General features: G+C 40.4%; 1 protein-coding gene across 1 annotated transcript; it reads left to right on the top strand.

Moving 5' to 3' along the window:
• Positions 1 to 5,133: 5,133 nt before the first annotated feature.
• grxcr2 (glutaredoxin and cysteine rich domain containing 2) lies at positions 5,134 to 11,027 on the top strand (the record flags this gene model as incomplete). The annotated part of the gene is made up of 5 exons (XM_079284156.1): positions 5,134 to 5,190; positions 5,496 to 5,679; positions 6,869 to 6,978; positions 8,696 to 8,923; positions 10,854 to 11,027. 5 exons carry the CDS (start codon positions 5,134 to 5,136, stop codon positions 11,025 to 11,027), a joined length of 753 nt encoding a protein of 250 aa, XP_079140282.1.
• Between the last annotated feature and the right edge of the window lie 10,988 nt (positions 11,028 to 22,015).

Here is a 22,015-nt window from a genome sequence, read left to right as displayed (position 1 = left end):
CAATATCTATCATTTGATAGACACTGCAATTAAGATAAGGAGGTTTAAATGCATTAGCACTTCTTTTTCAAACATTTGTGCCAAAGCTGCTTTTGCACAGTTCTTTTTTTTAAATGACTGTCTAATCTAAGTCAGTGTTGAAGGTGTGTGCTTTGTTGTCATTTAAGTGAGCTTGTGCTGCATCAGTTTGTATTTTAATTAAGCTACATGCTTTTTGATCTAGTCCTGTAGGCAAATAAAGTAACTTGTCAAAGTCAAACCACTTCAAAAATTGAAGCCACATTACCCGTCATTCTTTTTAGTGTAGTGTCAAAATGTTTTTAAACTAGACATGACGGATCCTTGTATAATCAAGGCTATTTATCAAGGCAACTAATCAGAAAACCACTTCGAAGCTGCATCAGCTTGGATTCTGGCGTAGGTTTCATTTCAACATTGGGGGAACACATATATATAAATAAATACAATTTACGTAATTAAATCATTCTGATGAATTTATAACCTGCACTTTTACGTAATAGCTCATTTGTGTTTCAGAAAAAAGTCTCCTCATGTTTAAACCAGGCTACGCACATCAAAAACAGGCGCGTCATCAAAAACAGGCACATGCAAATATCCCCAAAGAACACCCCCTTCAAAAATATTGCTTCCAGCACCCGCCGATGAACAAAGGGGGGGCCGACAGAATCATGAACAAAAATTTGTTATTTAATTTGAAGTTGAATGTCGCCCAACATGTTATCATTTATTTATTTCATTACCCGGACTCCCTACTGGTTACTACCAAGGTAAAAACTACTCTTCATGGGGTCCAACACTGCATAACAATGTGAAAACAAATATGTCATTTTTAATCCAAAGCAAAAAGGAAACAAGCATAATACACCCAAAACAACAAATCAAGCTCTCTCTTATAGCTCATCTTGTATCAACCCCTATGAACTGCTTGTAACTTGGGCCCTGTCCATGAAGAACATCTGGACAAATCTATTCCATTTGGTTTCAGCTGGAACAGAGGTAATAAAACAGTGAGAAAGACACTCGTGAGTTAGATGGACCACAGCCTTTGTCTGAGCTGCCAATCGGTTCTCTTTTTCGTCTGTAACCTTTAGAGAGGATGTGACATTAGTGTCTTCAGATGTGATTTAATACAAATATGGTCTTTGACATTCATCAGTAGCTTCGCGGCTCCTCGCTCATCTCTCATTGGTTCCCTCTCATAGTCTCATCCATCTCTGATTTCCAGCCTTTCACTTTCGCCCTCCGTCCATCTCTGTCTTCCTCCCATGTTGCTCCTCCCTCCTGCCTGTCAGCCACCTGAGGGCAGAGCCAGGTAGTGAAAGAAATACAATCTGAGTTTGGTGCTGAAATGGAGAGAGAGAGAGAGAGAGAGAGAGAGAGAGAGAGAGAGAGAGAGAGAGAGAGAGAGAAGGTGTAGAACAATTGTGGCTTCCATTTTAAATGGAAAAACAACAGGTGATCATTAACTCTTCGCCAAAGTCTGCTGACCTGAGGGGACAGTTCGTTAGAAAGCCTTTGTGTGACAGGCTGAGTAATTCCACCTTTCCCCAAATATCTAGGTCCCGTGTGACATCAGATTAATGGCCACTATGGAGAAATGTAAACGTTTCTGAACGATCTCTGCTCCGTTGTGGCCTAAAAATAGAAGCTGCTGATATGATTCAGTCAATACTATTCCCCTTGGGAGGGAGTCAGAAATAGTAGTGCAGAAATAATGAGTAGGTGTCTTTTTTAAAAGGGAAACTTTCACCTTCCTTTCTTAAAATTTACCGATACAGGGAAAAACTTCAGAGAGAACAGGGGGGAGTACAACGGAGCATATTACAGGAATGGGTGGCAAGAATATATGTTGCCCCCAGGGCCACACAGCGAGACTTGCCAAGTATGATACACACACCTCTAGGGTGCACTTGCACTCCTGGGGGGGGGGGCATAAGCAACACAGATATGCTGCTATGAAGGCTAAAGAACTGCTATAATGAACAGACTTCCATTTGTGTTTAAATTTGCAGCTCAATGAGGCTTGTTTTTGCGCACTCAGGTCCAAATGCATTATCAACCCGCATGGTGAAACCAAAACTATTATTTCTCAGTTTCAATCTGTACCATCAGAGCCCTGAAAATGGATTAGATGAGGAGCAGAGTGTGTGTACCGTACCTGAACATTGCAGCTCATATTGCTTATTGTATTCACGGACGAAAATGGGGATGACGGAATGTACATGAACTGTTAATGTGGAGGCACAGGGAGACAGATTTACAGTGGCGATCATTTAAACCGAAAGCAGGAAGAATCCTGACACATTCAACGATTCCTTGACTGCGATGCACCCAAAACAATTTCTCGCTCGAGTGACCGTACTTGCTTGTTCTGCAATCTGATTAAGCGGACTCTCGGTCGGTGAAGAGGCAAGCGAGGGTCTCTGTCTTCTCGCTCTCTTTTTCAACCATCCGTCCACTCGCCGCTTAATAACAGTCATCTATAAGGATAACTGCTAGATTGATCGCGACATGCCTGGGGCTAATGGCATCCATTTGTTAGATTAGCGTCTGTTCTATTTGCAGAAAAAAGTTGCCACTGCCATCAGCAGTTTCAAAATATAGATACCACTTTCCAAACCTGTAAATTGAATCATTCAAATGCCGTATGTATCCATTTATGCATTGGGCGTTGCCTGCAAATTTACACGGGCACTCACCAACACAAAGCCCACACACACACACGCACACACACACACACACACACACACACACACACACACACACACACACACACACACACACACACTAATGTACAACATGTGATGCCAGAATATGACCCGACACTGACTCAGGAGAAAGTGATGCAGATCGCAGTACTGGCACTCGGATGTGATTGAAATCTTGAATTATTTGAATTATTCTCCAAACTGGTGATGAAATGAATCTTAAAGGAGGCTGACAGCATAATACCCTATGAGGCTTAATACGAGTCAGACAGGACAATCCTGGAAATGACAAAGAGCTAAATTAGATGAGATGTTGGCAATACTTTTTTATGATGAGAACATTAAATAGAAAGAAACAAAGGCTTATTATTCGAATATTGTTGCTTTATGTTGAATATAGATAACCAATCTCAGCCACTATTTGGAACTTTATTTTTATTTTGGCAATATTGTAGAATTCTGTTTTTCCTGCTTCACATTCTGTATAAACTTTCAATTGAAGGAGCTGCTCAGTACTCAGTATTTAAAGGTCGTAAATTGGGGCAGTGAGTCACTTCTGATTCCATAAGGTGTTCAACATTACGGGGGACGAGTTAGATATTAAGGCACTCTCATTTTCAAAATAAAAGATTCCCCCGACATGGTTCATTTGACTGTAATATACAAGGTGTGAGTCAAAATTATGAATTCTACTAATGTACAGCTCACTGATAAAGTCAACTACTGTAATCACATCATGTTTGATAAACAGATGTCTGGTCACGCTGGTAGTTCTTTTGCTGAATCCACTGAATTAAATGGCTGAATTCCATTTAGCTGCTTCAGTTTCAGGGGTCCTGGTTTTACTTGTTATCTCTGGTTTTGTCCTAAAGTACTAAAATACGAACATGAACTGCCTCTATCCTTTGGTTTTCTCAATACAACAAAGTGTTTGCAGGTAAAGTATAGCAATAAGAGACAGAAATGTCATCATTTTAGTATGAATATGATGATTACTGGAACTTCGTATGTAATTTAGTAATGATGAAAGGTAAGTAAAAAATTTGGCTCATATTTTTTCAAGTCTAAAAATTCTTACAATCTATATTAGAAAATGGTGAATGTGAGTCTTTACAGTCTCTAATGCATGGTAACCCTTTCTATTAGTCACACTAAGTAGTGCGTCATTTAAAGTTAAACACAAATACCAAATAATTGAAGCCATTACACTAGACACTTAGCACATGGTGATTTTGTTATAAACTAATTGTATGACTCATCAGTTCGAGTAATTACAATGTAGGATTAGGAGGGGAAAACTGTTTAATCGTATGCGTCCAAGGATTTCCTTAAATTAAAATAACAGATTAAATTGTCATATGTCTTATTATTCTCACCAAGTACTTTGGTTTTAAGGGGAGACATAGCAAATGTCAGTCATGCTACATTTCCCTTCAAATATGTTTTGAGAGCATCTTCTCCAGAAGCAGGGGTAGAATATGATGTAAGTAACAGATGAGTTTCAGTATGGTTCACCTCAGCTTAATGTTGGGATTGAAGAAACCTTCTCATGTTTTGTCTGAAGGACTTGCACTTGATATCAGTCTGTTTGATATGTAAATTAAAATAAATATATATATCTTCGATTCTAGATGAAGTCTCTCAGCGTTATCTGCTGGAGAAAACTTTTTTCAGTTTCACCTGAGATGCTTCTTTGGATTGGACTTTTGAAGAAGCCGACTCAGACTGAGTCATAAAGTAATGCTCTAAACACTGAAGTTTTCATGCTCAACGAAGAACGAGACTACTCACCTTACCAGTACAGAAACCCATGCAGAGACACAACAAAGAAATACACTAAAAGCAAGGTGTTAAGTCAATGTGATACAACTGTAAACGCAGTATTTTGGTGAAGGTTTTCAGTTTGACGGCAACAGACATCAAATGTTGTGTTTACTTTCACACTGGCAGTCCTGCAACATCTGTAACAACTCCCCCCCCCCCCCCCCCCACACACACACACACAGTTCCAACTACCTTCTATTCTGGGGATCATAATTATTTGATGCCGGAGCTTCTGGTTTCTCAACCCCCCCTTCTGTACACACGATCCATCTTTGAATAATTTAGCACAGGGAGCTGAAAAAGGTGGTCCCTTAAAACAGCAGGTACTTCCAAACTCAGGAGGCACACCACACGGAGAGAGCTTTATCTCATCTAGCCGTCCACCCACTCCTTACACGCATCTCTTCTGTCGGGCTCTTGTACCCACGTTCTTCAATCAAGCTGTATCTCAATCCATTCTTTCATCCAGACATCCTCACATTCTTTTCATCGCACCAGGGACCACGGTGTCCGCCCCAGGTAAGGAACTCCCTGGATAGACTGACGAGCTCTCTCGACGTCCCGTCCTCAATCAGCCACCATGGAGGAACTCCAGAGAAAACTGACTCAACGCTATGAAGGCACCAAGCCCAGAAAGGTGAGTTATTTACAGCATGTGGCTTTATATTACACAGCTAGCTGAAGCTGGTGTGCTTGAAGATGTTTCTCGGCTTCGAAGTGCACCTGATGTCAAACTGCAAACTGAAGAAAGCAGGATGTTAGCTTGTACGTTGACATGCTGCAAATGTATACACCCCCAGCAGTTGTTTTTTTCTCCCCATAAATCTTCTTTTGTGTGCTAGCAAGCTATGCAAATAAGTATCTTAACAGCAGTTTACATGCCACTGCATCTTTTCAGCATGTAAAACCTTGGAGTATAAACATGTCAACTCAAAACAACAGGTGAGGTTCAAGCTGGCGTCGTCCTACAGCGGTCGGGTGCTGAAGCACGTGTATGAGGACGGTCAAGTGCTGGACAGTCCAGAGGAGAAATACCCTCACAGCTTCGTTCACCGCAAGATCCCTCCCAACCACTTGGAGGTGGAGCAGCTCTGTGGGTTTGAGGAGGCTCATGGGGACCAACCGGGTGGGTTTTTCTCATTGTGTAACACGCAACCACTGTGTCTGACTTTATATGCGCGACTGCACTGAGGTCTGTTTGTGTGGGCTGTAAGCCAGTAACCAGGGAGACCAACATGTTGGGTCTATTACATGTGTGTATGGTACTCCAGCCTATGCATTGGAGGGTTTTCCATGAAATTATTTTGGTTTCACAGTAATATGATGGCTGTGTGTGATTGAGACTTTGCTGTGCAGTGTGTTTGTAATCGTGTGTGCACAGTAGAATTGTCAGAATGCTTACAAACATCTCAAGTACAAAGTGTTACAGCAATCTTTGTGATGATGATGGGACACAACTCAAAGCCACGCAATTAGAGGTTCAACAGCCCACCTATACGTGCACTTATCATGCTGTCGTCTGCAATCAGTAAGACGTGGACTATAGGCGAATAACAACATGCTGAGCTGAAACCTGTTGTTTCGCTCACCCAGTTGTACAAGAAAGACATTTTCTCTGCTCTGATGATGGAGTAAATCTAGCCAAATCTAATATCGAGCTGATTCCTGAGTGCAAATGATACAACAGATCACCATTTTGTCAGTTGGAACGCGACCAATTTCAAAGATGAAATGCCAAGCTATTTTAGTAAGTTTATACTGTCGTGAGAATGCACATATTCAAAACATTGTTAGAAATAGTGTCTAGTGTTCAGTTAATAGATTAGTTTGACATTAAAGGTAAATAAGCTTATTTGCTTTGTTGCAGAGAGTTAGATGAGAAGATTGATACCACCCTTATATTTGTACAGTATAAATTAAGCAGCCACTTAGCTTAGCTTAGCATAGAGACTGAAAACAGGGGCAAACTGCTTTCCAAAGCCTACCAGCACCTCTAGACCTCACTAATTGAGATATCTAACTGAAGTGTAATAATTATATTTAGTCATTTCTGAGAATTGAGTAAGTGGTGCCACTTACTCAAATACATGATTGGACGTTGAATGTTGTTAAGACGGAGGATTTGGTAAGGCTAGGATGCTATGCTAACACAGCTAGCCTTGATGATCACAGTTAGTAGAATTGGGAGGCTGTTCTCTCTCAGCATATCAAAGGGAAATGCATGCTGTTTGTGGATAAAACCTGGACCCTAGTCTCAAAGTTCTAGTCCAAGTTATCACTCTATCCTGACAACATGTTTTATTCTGTATACCCAGGCGTGTACCCTCCAATGGGGCTCATTGCCCAGAGAATAAACGTGTACAGAGGAATGGGAATCTACAAGCCTGCTGCAGGCCAGACTGAGGAAGTAGAGGGAGATGCTAAAGTAAGCAATAATGCTGATTTTTAAAAGTGTCAACTTTTGTCTGAATATTAAGTACTGAGACCTATCTTTACAATCCTAATTCATTCTCCAGTACAGTAAAGCAGAAATCAGAAACCATACGATTCTGTTGAATGCTGATTACAATGTTCATCATGACAACAGTTTACTTAATTGTGATCTTAAAAAAACACAGTTTGGTATTGGAGATTGTGCTGTAGAACCAGAACAATTGTCAGTGCAACATATGTAGTTATTTATACCTATTTGTACCTACAGAAAAAGCCGGTTAACACCTTTTAAATTATGATTTTGTTTTCTGACACCCTTTGAATGGTAAGTTACTAATTGTGAAGCATGATCACTATGCAACGTCTCTGTGGGTATACTTGTATCGAGGCAATTGTAATAAGAAAGTATCACAGCTCCTTGAAAGAGTTTTTTGTTTTTGAAACCCCACAGAGCTTTGCATGGTACATATTCAGAAAATCAAACAGACACGACAAAATAAACATACGCAATTACCAGCTGACGCAAAGTAATTTAACAATGAATTCATACATCTTTAGAACAGAACAAGCAAACACAACTTTACAAAAGAATATAAGAATCTTTGGGTAATTAAAGCACCAACTGCTTGCTTTTCTGTCATAAAATTGTACAGCAATTTAAGTTGAACTGCAAAATTGTTCCTCTGAAAGGAAAAAGCCTTGCTGAGCTGCTGTGGCAGTGGCTTCATTAGTGCAGCAGGCGGAGGTCAGCGACATCGCCTGCTGGCTTCGTGTCATTTTCATTTCTTTTATCCTCTAAACAAAGGCATGCATGGCCCTGGTGACCAAGGCCAGTATTCATCACATGTATCAGTTGAAAACAGCAATCTGGCTTTAGTTTATCCTTTCAGGGCATTATTGAAAGAATGACACGGTGGTCCTAGAGGAGCACCCTGAGCAAAGTCTAATAAGTTCCTCCCTGATGTATATGACTCCAATGCTTTCTCTCTGTTTTTCATAATAAGGGAGATTCACTGGCAAAAAAAATGCACTTTATCTGATTTTAATTTCTGAATGTATGAATAAATGAAACCTATCAGATACTTTTTTTTTTTTAAAGTGGGCCAAAAAAGAGCGTTTGGAAAGTCAGAAATATCAGGGCTTAGCAAAGTAATCACTGAGTGATTGGTAATCAACAATGCAGCCCTGCTGATATGGATGTGGAAGTTAGAATCTGATTAATTTTGTCCATATAAGCATTCATTTTTCTGATTCGCTCTAGACGATATTCATTGACCCACCATTGGAGCACTTCCACGGCTTGGATCAATATGAAACTCTTCCAGTTAAATCATCAGTGCAAAAGATAAACAAACAAAAAATATCTGGTACAAGCACATAAAATGTGTCAGACTGTAGAAGTTATGCAGATTTAGATAACACACAGAAGAAAATCTGTGTTAAAAGTACTGCAGTTTCCAATTTCTCAGCTACAAAGCATGTTGTGTTCTGCGCAAGAGATGTGACTCTTCATCTGCATTCAACGAGAAAACCTCTTCTCACCCACACAAAGCCCACAGCTAAACATGGGCACTCTCTCAGTTCCAAGGATGGAATCTGGGAGTTGTCAGAAATCGGTAACACAACGAGATGCTAATGATTTAATCCGAGGATGCACCAGTTGTTGTAACTGATGTAGGATTATATCTGACGCGTTCTGTTTTCGTCAGTCCTCAGTGTTGGACTTTGGCAAGATAATCATCTACACCAGCAATCTGCGCATCATCAGAGCACCGCAGAGGAAGCCTGAAGCGTTGCGGCACACAGTGCCTCCTGTGGACTTGGAGGGATACCCAAAGGCCAGGGAGAGGGGGAGCAGGAGGAGGGCTAGAGCTCTTTGTACCCTGGATGGGGAGGAGAAGGAGGAGAAACAGATCATCAGCGACACAGAGACCAAGGTAATGATCCTTGGCCAAATTATTCTCAGCGGTGCGGTAGGGGTTTTTATCACCCTGCTTCTGTTTCTTGGTATTCTGTCTCACCATGTGCTTCTACCCCCCCCCCCCCCCTCTCCATCTCTGCATATGTCTTCAGCCGCCCTTTATCTGCAATTTAAAGAGTGTAGCTGCGGGATCGTCTGTGCAGCCATATTGTTGTAATTTTAAACTGTTCACAGAGGGCTGTTCATTCTCATCCCACAATCTTTTCTTTTTCCCTGTAACTGCCACCGTCCTAGTCTTATCTGTCAACTGTGAACACATACTGATGAGTCCACAGTTTCACTCTGCCCTTGCAGCATTTGCTTGCCACTTGCCAGCCCGCAAGGATACCTAGCTCACTATTATCCCCCCCCCCCCCTCTCACCTCCTTGGCTGATTACTGCTCTTTTCCCCTCACTCCCTCCATTGTTTTATCACCGATTTCGTTATTTTCTCATTTTCTCTGCCTCTGTAAGAGAAAAAGTTCACTCTCAGCCTTTTGTTTTTCATTATTTGGCACTCTCACTCCTCCATGTTCATTTATTTTCTTTATCATCTTTGTCTTTGTAGCCCTGCCGCAAAGGTAATGTTTCACTGTCTTTGTTTCTGTATTTCTACACAGGCATAGATTTATACACTGGACCTGCAATTTTGCAACTGTTTACACAATCTGGGCGTAGATTTCACAACCGGTACAACAGCTGATCATCCCAGTGCAATGCATGATACACACCGCTAAATGCTATGTGCATGCAGCTTAAACTAATTATATGCATCAAAACACTTTCGTGAAAAAAACTTTTGTTAAAAGAAAAGTAGTTTGTAGTGCATTTCAACCGCAAACACTTTACTTTAGGAGTCCCACATGTTTGGTTTATCCATTCAAGGCTACTGTAGAAACATGTCGGTGCAACTCCGTGAACATGACAGCTCCGTATGTAGATTTTACATACGGAGCTGTCATGAAATCTCCATAGCAATAACATCCTGGTTGCTCGGGACAATTCCCAGCCCTCATTGTGCAAAGTTGTCGCTAGAAACTGTTTCTACTGATTTACGACATAATAGTTTGTATAGATTTACGTCTTCTGTAAGTATCCTGCCTCATGTCACCTATAATCTACAGGCAGCTGCTTGTTAGTCAGCATTTTATTGTAATGACCAGCTGGCTGTATAAATGACACAGCTACTTACCATATAGGCATTTCATTATAAATAATATCGGAACGTCGTGAAGGTTGTTTGGTGTTTGCCAGTAGGCCAGCCAGTTAAACTATAGCTGTGTTGATTGTCGCTGTTTATGAACAGGATAAAGTTGTTGCAAGTTAATAATAAGCTTTTAAACAGTTGCAGTGTAAATATTAGTAATATGTTTGTTGAGCATATCCTTATATGTGTAGCAAAGCCATGTTGAGTGGCCTGTGCAGTGATGTCACATGGGAGGATGTGTGCCTGTGTGCACTGGAATGCTGTTGTGCGCATGCGCAAATAAAAGGTCCGACTTGTGTTCCCAGACCAAAGAAACAATGGCGGTGTGTTCTTTTTCTCCCGTGAATGCTAGCTACTAGGAGCTACTAGCTAACTACTTTGGCGACTGAAATAACGTAGAGAGCTGCAGGAATGTCTAACGCTACAATGTTTGAATGTAAAAGTGTGGTTTGTTCTAAATATTGATGCATGTGACACATTTAGATAAATTATATACAGCAGTTTTTTACAAAAATACAAAAAAACTTGACTTCCAACTTCCCTTTTCAGTTAATTCTCCATCCTTATGTTCCTAGTCTTTCTCACTCTTTCCAACCTCTTCCTCCCTTTTTTTTTTTACCGTTTTCCTGTTACAGTTCCTCGGCTTCACCTCCTCTCGCTCCTCCTCTTCTCCCCGCTGATGTGTTTCTTCTGTCTCCAGGAGGCCGACAGCTGCCAGCATTGTCGCGGTTCGGGCTGCGCTCCCTGCTCTCTGTGTCACGGCAGCAAGCTGTCCATGCTCGCGAACCGCTTCAATGAGTCCATCAGTGGTCTGCGTTGCCAAGCCTGCTACCCCCATGGTCTGGAGAAGTGCCAGGCTTGCTCCAGCAAATAGCACCGTTTGGCTGACACCCGTGGCTGAGAGTGAGTGAGTGAGTGAGTGAATGAGAGTGTGTAGCTGTGAGTGAGTGTAGGCCCGGTGTGCTGTGGGTTTGTCACAATTTGTCTCAGCGGCAATATTGCTGTAATCCAAAGTGTTCTTGGTGGGGTGTTTCGAGGCACTACTAGGAAACATAAGCCATCATTGGAAAGGGGAATTATGAGCGATGCAGCGGGTACAAAATTATAAAATACAATTACTGTGTGCAGTGAACATGGCTCGATAACATGAACACATAATCGCTTTTGTGTTGTCACATTATTTTGCATCTATGGCCTTCTTCCTGATGAAGGCGGCTCCACGGCAGTTATTCGTTTTATTAAAATGATGCAAACATTTTGCCTTTTAGTTTCATCTACTGGGAATGCTGCCCTGTCCATATCTCCCCTCTCTATTCACCAGAGAGAAGAACACATTTTATATCCCAACATGTTCTATTGTTAGAGGGTAACTGATGCTTTCTTTTTTTTTCACAATGAGGGGAAAAAGAGACTGGGAGATGGAAAGACAGATTAGGAACCACAGCCAGAATGAAAGATGAGTGAGTGATTCAAAAAGGAGACAGTTGCATAAAAAGGTAACAAAATAACTTGTTTGATCAATGATTCGAGAGCATTCCACCCGGTAATTGCGAAATGCACTAAGGAGGGTGATATGATGACACAATAGCAGTCTTTAGCATTTTGTGTTTAAAGCTGTTAGTGAGGAAATAACTTTCACACTTTATAAAGCCACATTTTAAATACAAAATATTGACTTTGGGTGGTGTATTACTTAAAGACGTTATGAGATAAAGATAAGAAGAAAAGGAGAGCAGATAAATAAATGACAAAATGACTGGAGGCAATAATTATGTTTTTTTAATTTTTATTAATAATTTTAGTCACAAGTTATTTGTTTTCAAATTTTTACCCACACAGTTTTGGTATATGAATGAAATAAAACACGTACTTAATCAATGCCTCTTTTTATTTTGTCCAGCAACTGCTGTTTGAAAGTTGTTGTTTTTTTGTATTTCGGTATTAACACAGGATTACCATATCAGCTTAACCCCAAACAAATCTATAAAATATATGGACTCATGCGGCTGGTAATACAGTTCAATTAAAGGTAGTGAAGTCAGACAGTAACCTTATGTTCTCCTGCAGTTAAGGATTCATTCTCTTGCCTCTTCACCAAGCCTCAGAGCAGCCAGAAGTGTCAGTATCTCATCATTTTTTATTTTCATGGCAGTAATCTGGACAAATCTAAATGCACCTGGTATTTGGATCAGCATCTTGATTCTAACCACAACGTCTGTGACTGTAATGTGTGAAAGTCATTCCTTAAGTGTTTGATGTGTTTTCACGGTAGGTTAGGAATGTTAGTTTGTGTGATCCCAGCTTGGAAACTAAATGAAACGTGACAATAAAAACAAATGCAACACGCTGCATAATTCCGAGTCATTACAGCTGCAATCAACCACAATGTTTGGTAGCGCGCCATTTCAGGATCATTTAACAGAAAAGGAAGCGCGGAATTTAAATATCACCCTCATAGTAAACTGTTGTACATTAATAGTTTTCCGCGCTTAATAATCATCTGCAATTGTGTCTGTGACATCAACATCTATTGTACCAGGATTACATTAACCCATTACAAGCTAACATAAAACGAGTAACCACATCATTTTTGCATTTTACTTGTTTGCAGATGGCTGTAGGTGGAGTTACCAATTTATCTTTTTGAAAACTATTTAATAACAAAGCCCTTTGTATACGGTAATCAGATATGAACTGCACTGAACCTGGGACGTTTTGCAGTAGCTTGTTACCACTATCCGCACGCTGCAAGGCAGAGATGCTCGATCAAAATCAGTGTTAGCAGTTGACTAAGGTGTCGGTGGCACAAAGTCATGCCAGAACAAGCACCCCCAGACCATTACAGCCAACTATCCCTGCCCCTGTACCATATCTTTGTGCTGGCATTTCCATTATTTTGTCTTATTATGTTAGATAGCCTCACACTCTAAACTAAAAAGCAGACTGTATGGCTGTACGGCTTATCAGCAGCCTGGTCAAAAAGTCCTATCAGCAATCTAATGCCTATTTCTGGGACGAAAAGAGGAACATGAGTCTTCAGTCTCCCTCTTTTTTCTCTCTCTCTCTCTCAAAATAATCTGCCAACCATGCTGAAGTTAAAACTGAGCTTTGTCATTTCAACTCCCATTCTCGCTCAGTATTCCACAAGGCAGCCTAAGTGAGGCAGAATTGGGTCACAGAACTATTGTTGGCCTCCCTTGTCCCACAGGATCTACACAGCAGTGATACTCTACATACGGCCTATGGGACAAATCTGGATAGAGTGCAGACCATTTTCTAATTCACAATGAAAAAAAATAGACTTACAATCGGACAATTCTTTTGTACTTTGAATGTAAATAAGGTGCCACAGCGCATACAAATAGAGTACTAATGTTTGTTTTAAAAAAAGAGACCTTCCCCCTCTGCAGAGATGCTCACAAGTCCTTTTTTGCAAATCCAAGTCAAGTCAGTCTTTGCGTTAGAGTCCAAGTCAAGTCTCTTATGGTTGCAATGCACGTTTTATGATGTGCTGCATGCCATCTGGTCTGCTCAGAACACATCCATATCTGAGGAATTCAAAGCATGTACTGTCTCTTCAACGTACGGTAACAGCATTGATTAGCTGTTTGTTATAACTGTTGCAACAGGCTGTTGCAATACAATATGAAAACAACTTTAACAGAGTAACAGAGTAACAAAGTTGTCAAATAAATCCCGAAGAACAATACAAACAAATGCTTAATAAAAAAATAACAATTTAGAAAGGGGGATATAGCACAAAAACGACAACATTGTACGATATTTAATGGTAAAGGCAGGAAAAACACCCACCCAAAAATGACAGAAATGTAACTCCCAAATGAATAAGATGACCAGCCAGACCTAAAGAGGTTTAAAAGAACGGTGATCAGAATGTTGGGGCACTGGATACAAATGTCTTTGTGATGAAACATTGCCTGTTCTGTCTGATATATTTTGAGAGCCACAACCTAATGTGTGGTGGTCCCCAAAGGACAAATAAAAGTGAAGTACAACACTTCTATTTGTCCTTTGTTTTCAAAAAAAAAAAAAAAAATGGATAATGTGCTTACTATGTCTTTTGGTAACAGAGCTCTTAACCCGTCTACAATTTAACCGTTTTTCAAAGCAAAACAACAAACATCTTGCAGGCATTTACAGACTAATTCACTGACTTTTGTTCAACATGCCATACGGGAGGACACACACTGCCCACATATGCGTAAAGCCACAATATCTGCTATGCTTGTGATATATTGTGGAACATTACATCAAATCATTTATTTGAGATCTCCATTAACAAATAAGGGCCTGTTTAATCACAGCAGCTAGCCTACATTGCCTCGTGAATACAGAGGGCAAGACTTTCCTCCGCTGGCAGCATCATCATTTATGATGCTTTATAGATATATCTGTGATCTCTTGTAGCCCATTTGTAATATACAACACAGAACAGAGAGCAGACTGGGTATGCATAAATCATAAACTCTCATTCAGTAATATTTTGCACTGTGTGGGGAAGTGATACACGATTAATCTGCAACCACATCCCTTTTCATCACTTTCCTTTTGTTTATCAATACACATCATTATAATGAATGAATCTCTCTTGCGTACATCACCAGCCACCCACCTTACCGAGCTTATAACATGCCATTAATTAATACACACAGTTTGATGTCAAATTCTGCAGACCTTTCACTCTGCCCAGAGAGTGAACAACAAAATATAATCTTTTCACTGGATTGCCTGGTAAGTCAGACACATTACCAGCTCTGTTGATTGCCTGTTCCCTTAAGTTGGAGCAGAAGGGGGTTGGAGTGATTGGAGAGATTTCCCTTCAGAGGATGGATCAGGCTTTAAGCCTCCATCACGGCAAGTCTCGTCCACACTGAGGAATCACTCCTAATTGCTGATCCGGACCTTTTCATGGGAGAAGAAGATCCTGCTACAGAGTATTCATATCTAGATTTTTTTCAAGTGTATGTACATTTTAAGTGTATATGATGTCATGTATAGGCATGTGTTTGTCAGACCGTCCATATGTGATCAAGTTCTCCGTGTAGGAAAATGTGGCAGATCTCCTGTGAATTGAATACGTCACATATGAAAATAACAATCTCACATCTGCTGTACAAACATTTCACAGTTGACTATACTCTGTCAGCACATGTGGTTTTCAGGTTTTACATGTGAATGCTAATGATCACCCAATGTCGTGAGCACAGAGAACACGATGTAAGAGGAGACGATGGTTCTGTCTTGATGTTCTCTTCTTCCGGGGTGTTGGGTTTTCTACCTTGTGGAATAATTGTACTTGATGCATTATGGATGCTAGGGCCAGACCTTGTATTTGCAAATGAGATTACACGATCAAATATCACTGTGTTTGTGTAACATGGGCACTTTGACATCTTGCGTCCTGATGTAATGCAAGTAGTGCCTAACACCCCTAGAGGGTCACTCTGGGGCAAACTGACAGCTTAAAACTGAATTTATGAGGCAGAAATTCAATTATCACCAGGGGCGGAAGTAACATGTTACATCTTGCTCTTGTTACAGTCACAAAGTTGTTTTTTGTGGAGTCTACTTGTACTTTTTGAATTATTAAACTTGTACTGAAGTAGGCTACTCCTAATCTCGAGTATTGACCTTACTGAGTACATTTTTTTTTTAAAGTACTCATAAAGCTTCGGTCTAGCAAATGCAACATAACGAAGAATCATGTCATGATGGTTCATGGTTCGCATTGTCAGTTGTGGAGAAAGTATTCAGATACTTTACTCCAGTAAAAGTAGAAATACTGCACTGTGAAAATATTCCACTACAAGTAAAAGTCCTGCATTTAACACCTTACTTCAGGTAAAAGTAAGCAAACAGCCCTGTTGCAGCTTTGTGAAGATGCATTTTTTTAAGAAGCAGTTTTCAATATGGAAGCAGTTTTTTAAGAAGCAACGTAGCCTCGAGTTGTGGCATTTTTTTAAACCCACAAACGAACACTTAATTGAATTCAGTAAATTAGAAAATCAAATAAGCACCAAGTTGACATACATGGTTTTCACTAGACAGGAAGGATATGAAACACTGTCAGACAAAATGTACAATAGGATATTTGCCTCTGAGATAGTAGTAGGCTTTAACATCATCTAAAATAGTAGTAAAAACAAAAAAAGTATCCTCCAAGTACCTCAAAATTGTACTTAAGTACAGTACTTGAGTATATGTAAATGCGCATGCCACCACTGCACATTATAGGACAGTTTAAGTATATTTTACTTTATCAGTGATTTCAAGCACCACCTGACAAGCATGCTAAGTGACCCAAATCAAATTGGCTTAAAACTTAAATTTTTTTTTGTTTACTTGAGTACAATATTCGTACTCCATCCAACCCTGCTTCGAACAGTGTGCTGGGGCTAGAAACATCCAGAAGAGGATACTAAGAGCATTCTTCATCTGTGGTGTCAAAAAAACTGTGACGAATCTTTCAAATTGTATCCCCGGATTCGCCCTCCGGGTTAGCAGGAACTTCTCATGAATCTATCCTTTTCCCAGTCTGCACACCTGCACCTGCAAAGAGAGGGAGAGGGAGAGGAGAGAGTGAGATTCAAGAAGATAAGGAGCAAATTAAAGCGTCCTCATTGCTTTTCAGCCACACTCGGAGAGAGAGAGAGCTCCTTTTACTGCCTCAAATTCCCATTCTGGAGGCTTGACTGACATTCTGTGTTCATGTGCATGACGGGAGAATCCAAATCCGACAATACCACGAGCAGAGAATGTAATAATGTAACAATGTATGGAGATGATTCAGAAACTATTAGGGCTGGACCCAACTTGACTGTTCGTTTGTTGATAGGTATTTGGTTTGTAATTTTGGGACTTTTTTTTAAACTCTTCTAGATTACAAACATGCATAAAACACCAAGCGTTTTTGAAAATGTGTTTTATTCAATGACAAATAACAATACAAATACGATAGAGTACTGTAACGGTACCCTTAAAAAAATAGTGCTATGTAGTAAAGATATAGATATGTTTCAGACACAAGTTCTTTCAAAGGGAAATGTTTGTCTTTCAATGTGGCTAAAATAGGATTCAAATAAATTGATAATCTGTGAATTAGGGATTCCGGATGCCAATCAGCGTTCTCTGCTTTAATGCGACGTGTGATGGGCCCACTAGCAGCTACAACTCACACAGCCGGGATTTCCTGCCTGCATGCTTCTCTGAACAAAGAGATGTCTGAGCCAGCGTCAGTTTACAGATTGAAAACAAAAATGTCTGCACTCATAATATTATGAGAGATGCAATTATCACATAGGAGCTCTACAGTCCTACAGTCTGGTTCTAACAGTGGCCATGCTCTTTGTCTGTTTTGGAAAAAGAGTGTTACTTAACATACTATGTGGGGGAATTTAGGTAATCTGCATATATTTCTCTACTAACTCTTAATCTCAAAGTGAATTTCCATTACCAACACTTTTCACATTATGCCACTGCTGTTACAGCTCACCACTAAAAGGATTTTCTTTTTCTCGAAAATGAAAAATAAAGTCCATAAACTCCAAACTGTATTAACTGTATGCATGAAGCAGAACCTCAAGGCTGCTGCTCAGAACATCAACATATTCTTCTATGAGCATTTGCATATGTTACCAACTCATTTCACAGCCATTATTTGATTAAAACGACTCTAGACACTGCTTGTTTTATGGTACAGGAGCATAGAGGACAAAAAGAGCAACTAAAACCTGCAGTGTCCTGAATCCAAAGGGCACGTTTAATCGTTTTAGTTTAAAAGGACGGAGGGCAAAATGTCCCCCCCCCCCCCGAAACAGACATGGGCCACTATCTTCATAGTCTCAGACAGAATTTAGCTTCACACTGCAGCAAATGCCAAAATTTCATCATACACTCCAGGAAACTAGAATTAATTTCTCTCTCAGTATATGTACAATGCTAAGGATGGAAATGGTGTAACAGCATTGGAAGGCTTTGTGCTCCATTTGGTTTCTCTAAATTCCCTTGTGTTTATGAATTCCCCAGTGTGGCTCAGACTCACTTACAAAGACCATGAAAAAAGAGAAATACAAGTTTTTCCCATTTATAATTCAGAGGTCTCCAGACGCATGAATTCCTCTGAACACCCTCGCTGATAATGATTTGTAGATTAGCATTGTGTAAAATGTATGTGTCTTCTCTGCCAGAAGGAAAGAAAATATGTCTTTGCTTTCTTATTTGTTCTTCTTTCAGAAAATCATATCAGAGAGGAAGATGAGATTTCATAAAAGATTATACACTTTGATTTGGCACAATAAGCATTGCTCCTGAAGGTGCAGTGAATCTAAGCAGCAGTGTCCACGTTATATATGGCTTTACAGACCAAAAGAAGTAGGGTCATTTCCTCATAGACTTCTATGCAATCAGACTTATTTTTGAGCCGCCGAATGTTTAAAGCACTTTCTCATTGGCTCCACTTTTCTAACTGGGAGGTCGTCTGGCATTACCAGCAGAGCTCATTGTCTCCAGTGGATGTGATTTTGGTGTTTGTATATCAGCTGGTGCATGCTGCTGGAGGTGTGCGTGGCAATCATCTCAGTAAATCCCTCACTGAGCGGAGTTTATGTTTGTTTTATTAACTCTCTGATTGTATAAGCTCCCACCACCATCTGTCTTGCACAATGTAAATATGAAGGCTGTTATTCCTGATGTGACGGATGACTGATGAAACATGTTTCTACTTCTGTGTGATTCATTTCAACTGTATTTCTGCCACTTTGGTATTTAAGCTGCTTAAAGTAGTTAGACGTTGTCTTTTATCTGCTTCTTTCTCTCTATTACACAATTTCATCTCTTCCTGTGCCAACTGCAATTTGTCTTTGATTGAGTGCACACATTTGTGCCCTCAAGATAGATATTACACGAGCGAATGAATAATAATTCGTGCTTAATTTACCTGTTTGATTAAATATGATTCAACAAAAGGAATGCAAACAGTTGCCAGCCCTCAACAAATCTTTTACTGCTGTTGCTTTCGCAACAGTAAAACTACAGTATTTTACCGTCTCCGTTTGCTGTCCTTTCCTTCCAAACCCAATGCCACTGCTGTGGAGTGAGAGTGACTGAAGCACACACACACACTGTTGTTTCCTTGCACAGCCTTCACTCTGTACGCTTTGCAGTTTGTGCTCCTTGCAATGAACTTGCAATTATTACGGGTAGAAATGCGTGACACACCAGAAATGGAATCCGTTTGCTTTCTACTGTGAAGACAGATGCAGCCCGTGGCTCCTTTCTGGGCGGAAAAGACACCACTCAAAAGAGTTATATGCGTAACATAGAGGTTGCTGTGATTCAAAATAGAATATGTTATCCTTGCAGATATGGTAATGCTATGATGGTAAAGATATGGATATAGAATAGTGGCTCGCTTAAAATCATAATGTAGGCCCTACTGTATGTGCTCAAGTTTAAATTGCTTTAAATGGATGCACACATCCATTTTTAACTGACAGCAACTCCAGATTGGTGGAAACGTTACTGCCCGTGCAGCTTACTTGAATACTATTTCATGCTCTTATTAACGATTCCTGCAGCAGAAGGTATTGTCTCGTTTGACTCTCTTTCTACGTGAAGCAAAGCAATTTACTGCTGCGGACGGGGGAAGCAACGGAATGTATTTTAGACACCTAAATATGAGGCTCATCTTAAAGAGTCGATATCTGTTTACCCCATTAAGTATATTTAAAACATTTTCACTGCTTTATAAGTTTCAATTTCTGTTCAGTTACCCATCGGAAATATTCTAAATATAAGCGTACACCTAAACTCATATTTGTATTTGAAGGTGGACCTTTGTGTTAGGTGTCTTAAAAACGTTTTGCCGCTGCCCTGGTCCAACACCACTTTAAAACACCGGAACCATCCCTTTAATGCGACAGGTGCAACATTAAAGATGGTGATAATGATCAGTCAGACAAAGACAATGATAAGGTCATTTATTTTCATGTTCCTATTCTATCCCATCCTATACTATCAGTAACTTTAGAAAACTTTAAAAACACTGAATGACCTGTATCCTGGAAAACTGAAACCAAATATGACTGACAAGCCAGGATTACATTGACCAAACTGTGTCCCAAAGCACACATTACGATCCAGCTTCTTGTGGACTCCTCGTAAAATCGTGTGTTTTCTTCCTCCAACCTGAAATCGTACAACCCAAGACAATGTGAGAACAAATGTATGCTCGCTCACAGTGTTTTTCACAATCAGGACAGTGAAAAGAGGAATTATGAGACATAATGCAAGGTTCTAAATCACTTTGACTGTTGTCCCGTTCCAATTGAAAAGAATTGATAAATTCTACCCGTGAAACAATTCCCTATTTGTTATCACGTCTAACTGTGAGCCAGCCAGTGCTGCCAGTGCCACAGCACCATTTCCAGAATCCCACCACGCCAGCCCCAGCCAAGCTGTTCGCAAAGTGCTCATCTTTGAAGAGCTGGAGTCCAATCAGCGAAGGAGATGGGGGCAGGGCATCAATTCTACAATTGGGCTGCTCTCCAACCTATATCTTGGATTGAGACAGACGGATGGAAGCGCAGAGATGCTGTGATGGTTGAGGCAGCTGCAGCAGTAGATTGCATTATGAGAGAGAGAGGCTGATTGACACAGAAGGCTGGTTAATTTGGATTACAATGGCAGTTATAAGAATAGTTCTTGAGAGCTGTGGGCACAAGTGTGCGGTGTGATTGAGTGTGTGGGTCTGTGGTAGTGTTGATGTGATCATTTCACACCTTTGGGACAAGTGAAATAGTTTGTCCTGTGTTTCTTATTTTTTTAAACAATAGTTTTGTTATTGCTCATAAACATGGTTATATAACCTGTTGCTAGTATGTCATCTCATAGATGCTTTTAAGGTGAAGCAGGGAAAAAGCAGCACACTTTACATTTATTTTTATATTGTTCTCTCCCTGAGCACTCCTTGTGTTATGATTTCTAAACGCTAAGTGTCAAATGTGCACTCTATTTTATTCGGATCCGATACTATGAGTGATTTAGTAATTTCCCCATTCAAGCAGGTAGCCATTTTCATAAGCCTGTGATCTTCTCCAACAGTTTCAGCAACCTGTTGGCCAGCAAACACTCTACCCCACCTGCAATTTGTTAGTTGACAGTTTGGTGTGTTGTGTCTAAATCATCTTTGACTGCGAATAATAAGCCCGAGATGGAAAATCCTCACAGAGGGTTGCTCTGCTAGAGCAGAGACAAACGGACGACACGAAAGAGGGCTCACTTTCACTCAAATTCCTTCCAGCCTTTAACTTTAGAAAACTAATCTCTGTGTGCCTGCCAGTTCCTCTGATCCCTTGGCCTGTTTCTTTCTCTGCTGGCTCCTTCAAGGGCCATCTCTCCGAGCGATTTATTTGCTGTTCATTTGTTGGCTTGTTACAAGCACATGGAGGTGGTGAGTGGCCTCATAATCCAGTAAAAGTGAAGGTGGGAGATAACTGACAGGTAGTGCTGGCTGGTGACCAACTGCGGATGTCAATTTTACAATTTCACCACCTGTGATATTCATCGGTGTAGTCACCACAGACTAGCCTCTGAGAACCGTTATGTTGTTTGCCTATGACTGTGGGAGCCACGAGATATTGACCTTCCACTTCTTAAATTACACTCAAATACAACTTTGAACAAAGGCCAGGTGTCTCTCTCTCTCTCTCTCTCTCTCTGAATATACTGGTACGCTCTTTCTGTGTTCGGTGTAGCTTTTTTTTCTGTCTTGTCAATTGGTTGAATTGAAGTAGAGCGAATTTTCAAGCTGTTCTAGGTTGCCAACTTCATGGCCTGCAGACT

The sequence above is a fragment of the Melanostigma gelatinosum genome, assembly GCF_949748355.1.
Source record: "Melanostigma gelatinosum genome assembly, chromosome: 14".
Lineage (NCBI taxonomy): Eukaryota > Metazoa > Chordata > Actinopteri > Perciformes > Zoarcidae > Melanostigma > Melanostigma gelatinosum.
This window is presented reverse-complemented; position numbering and strand designations above follow the sequence as displayed.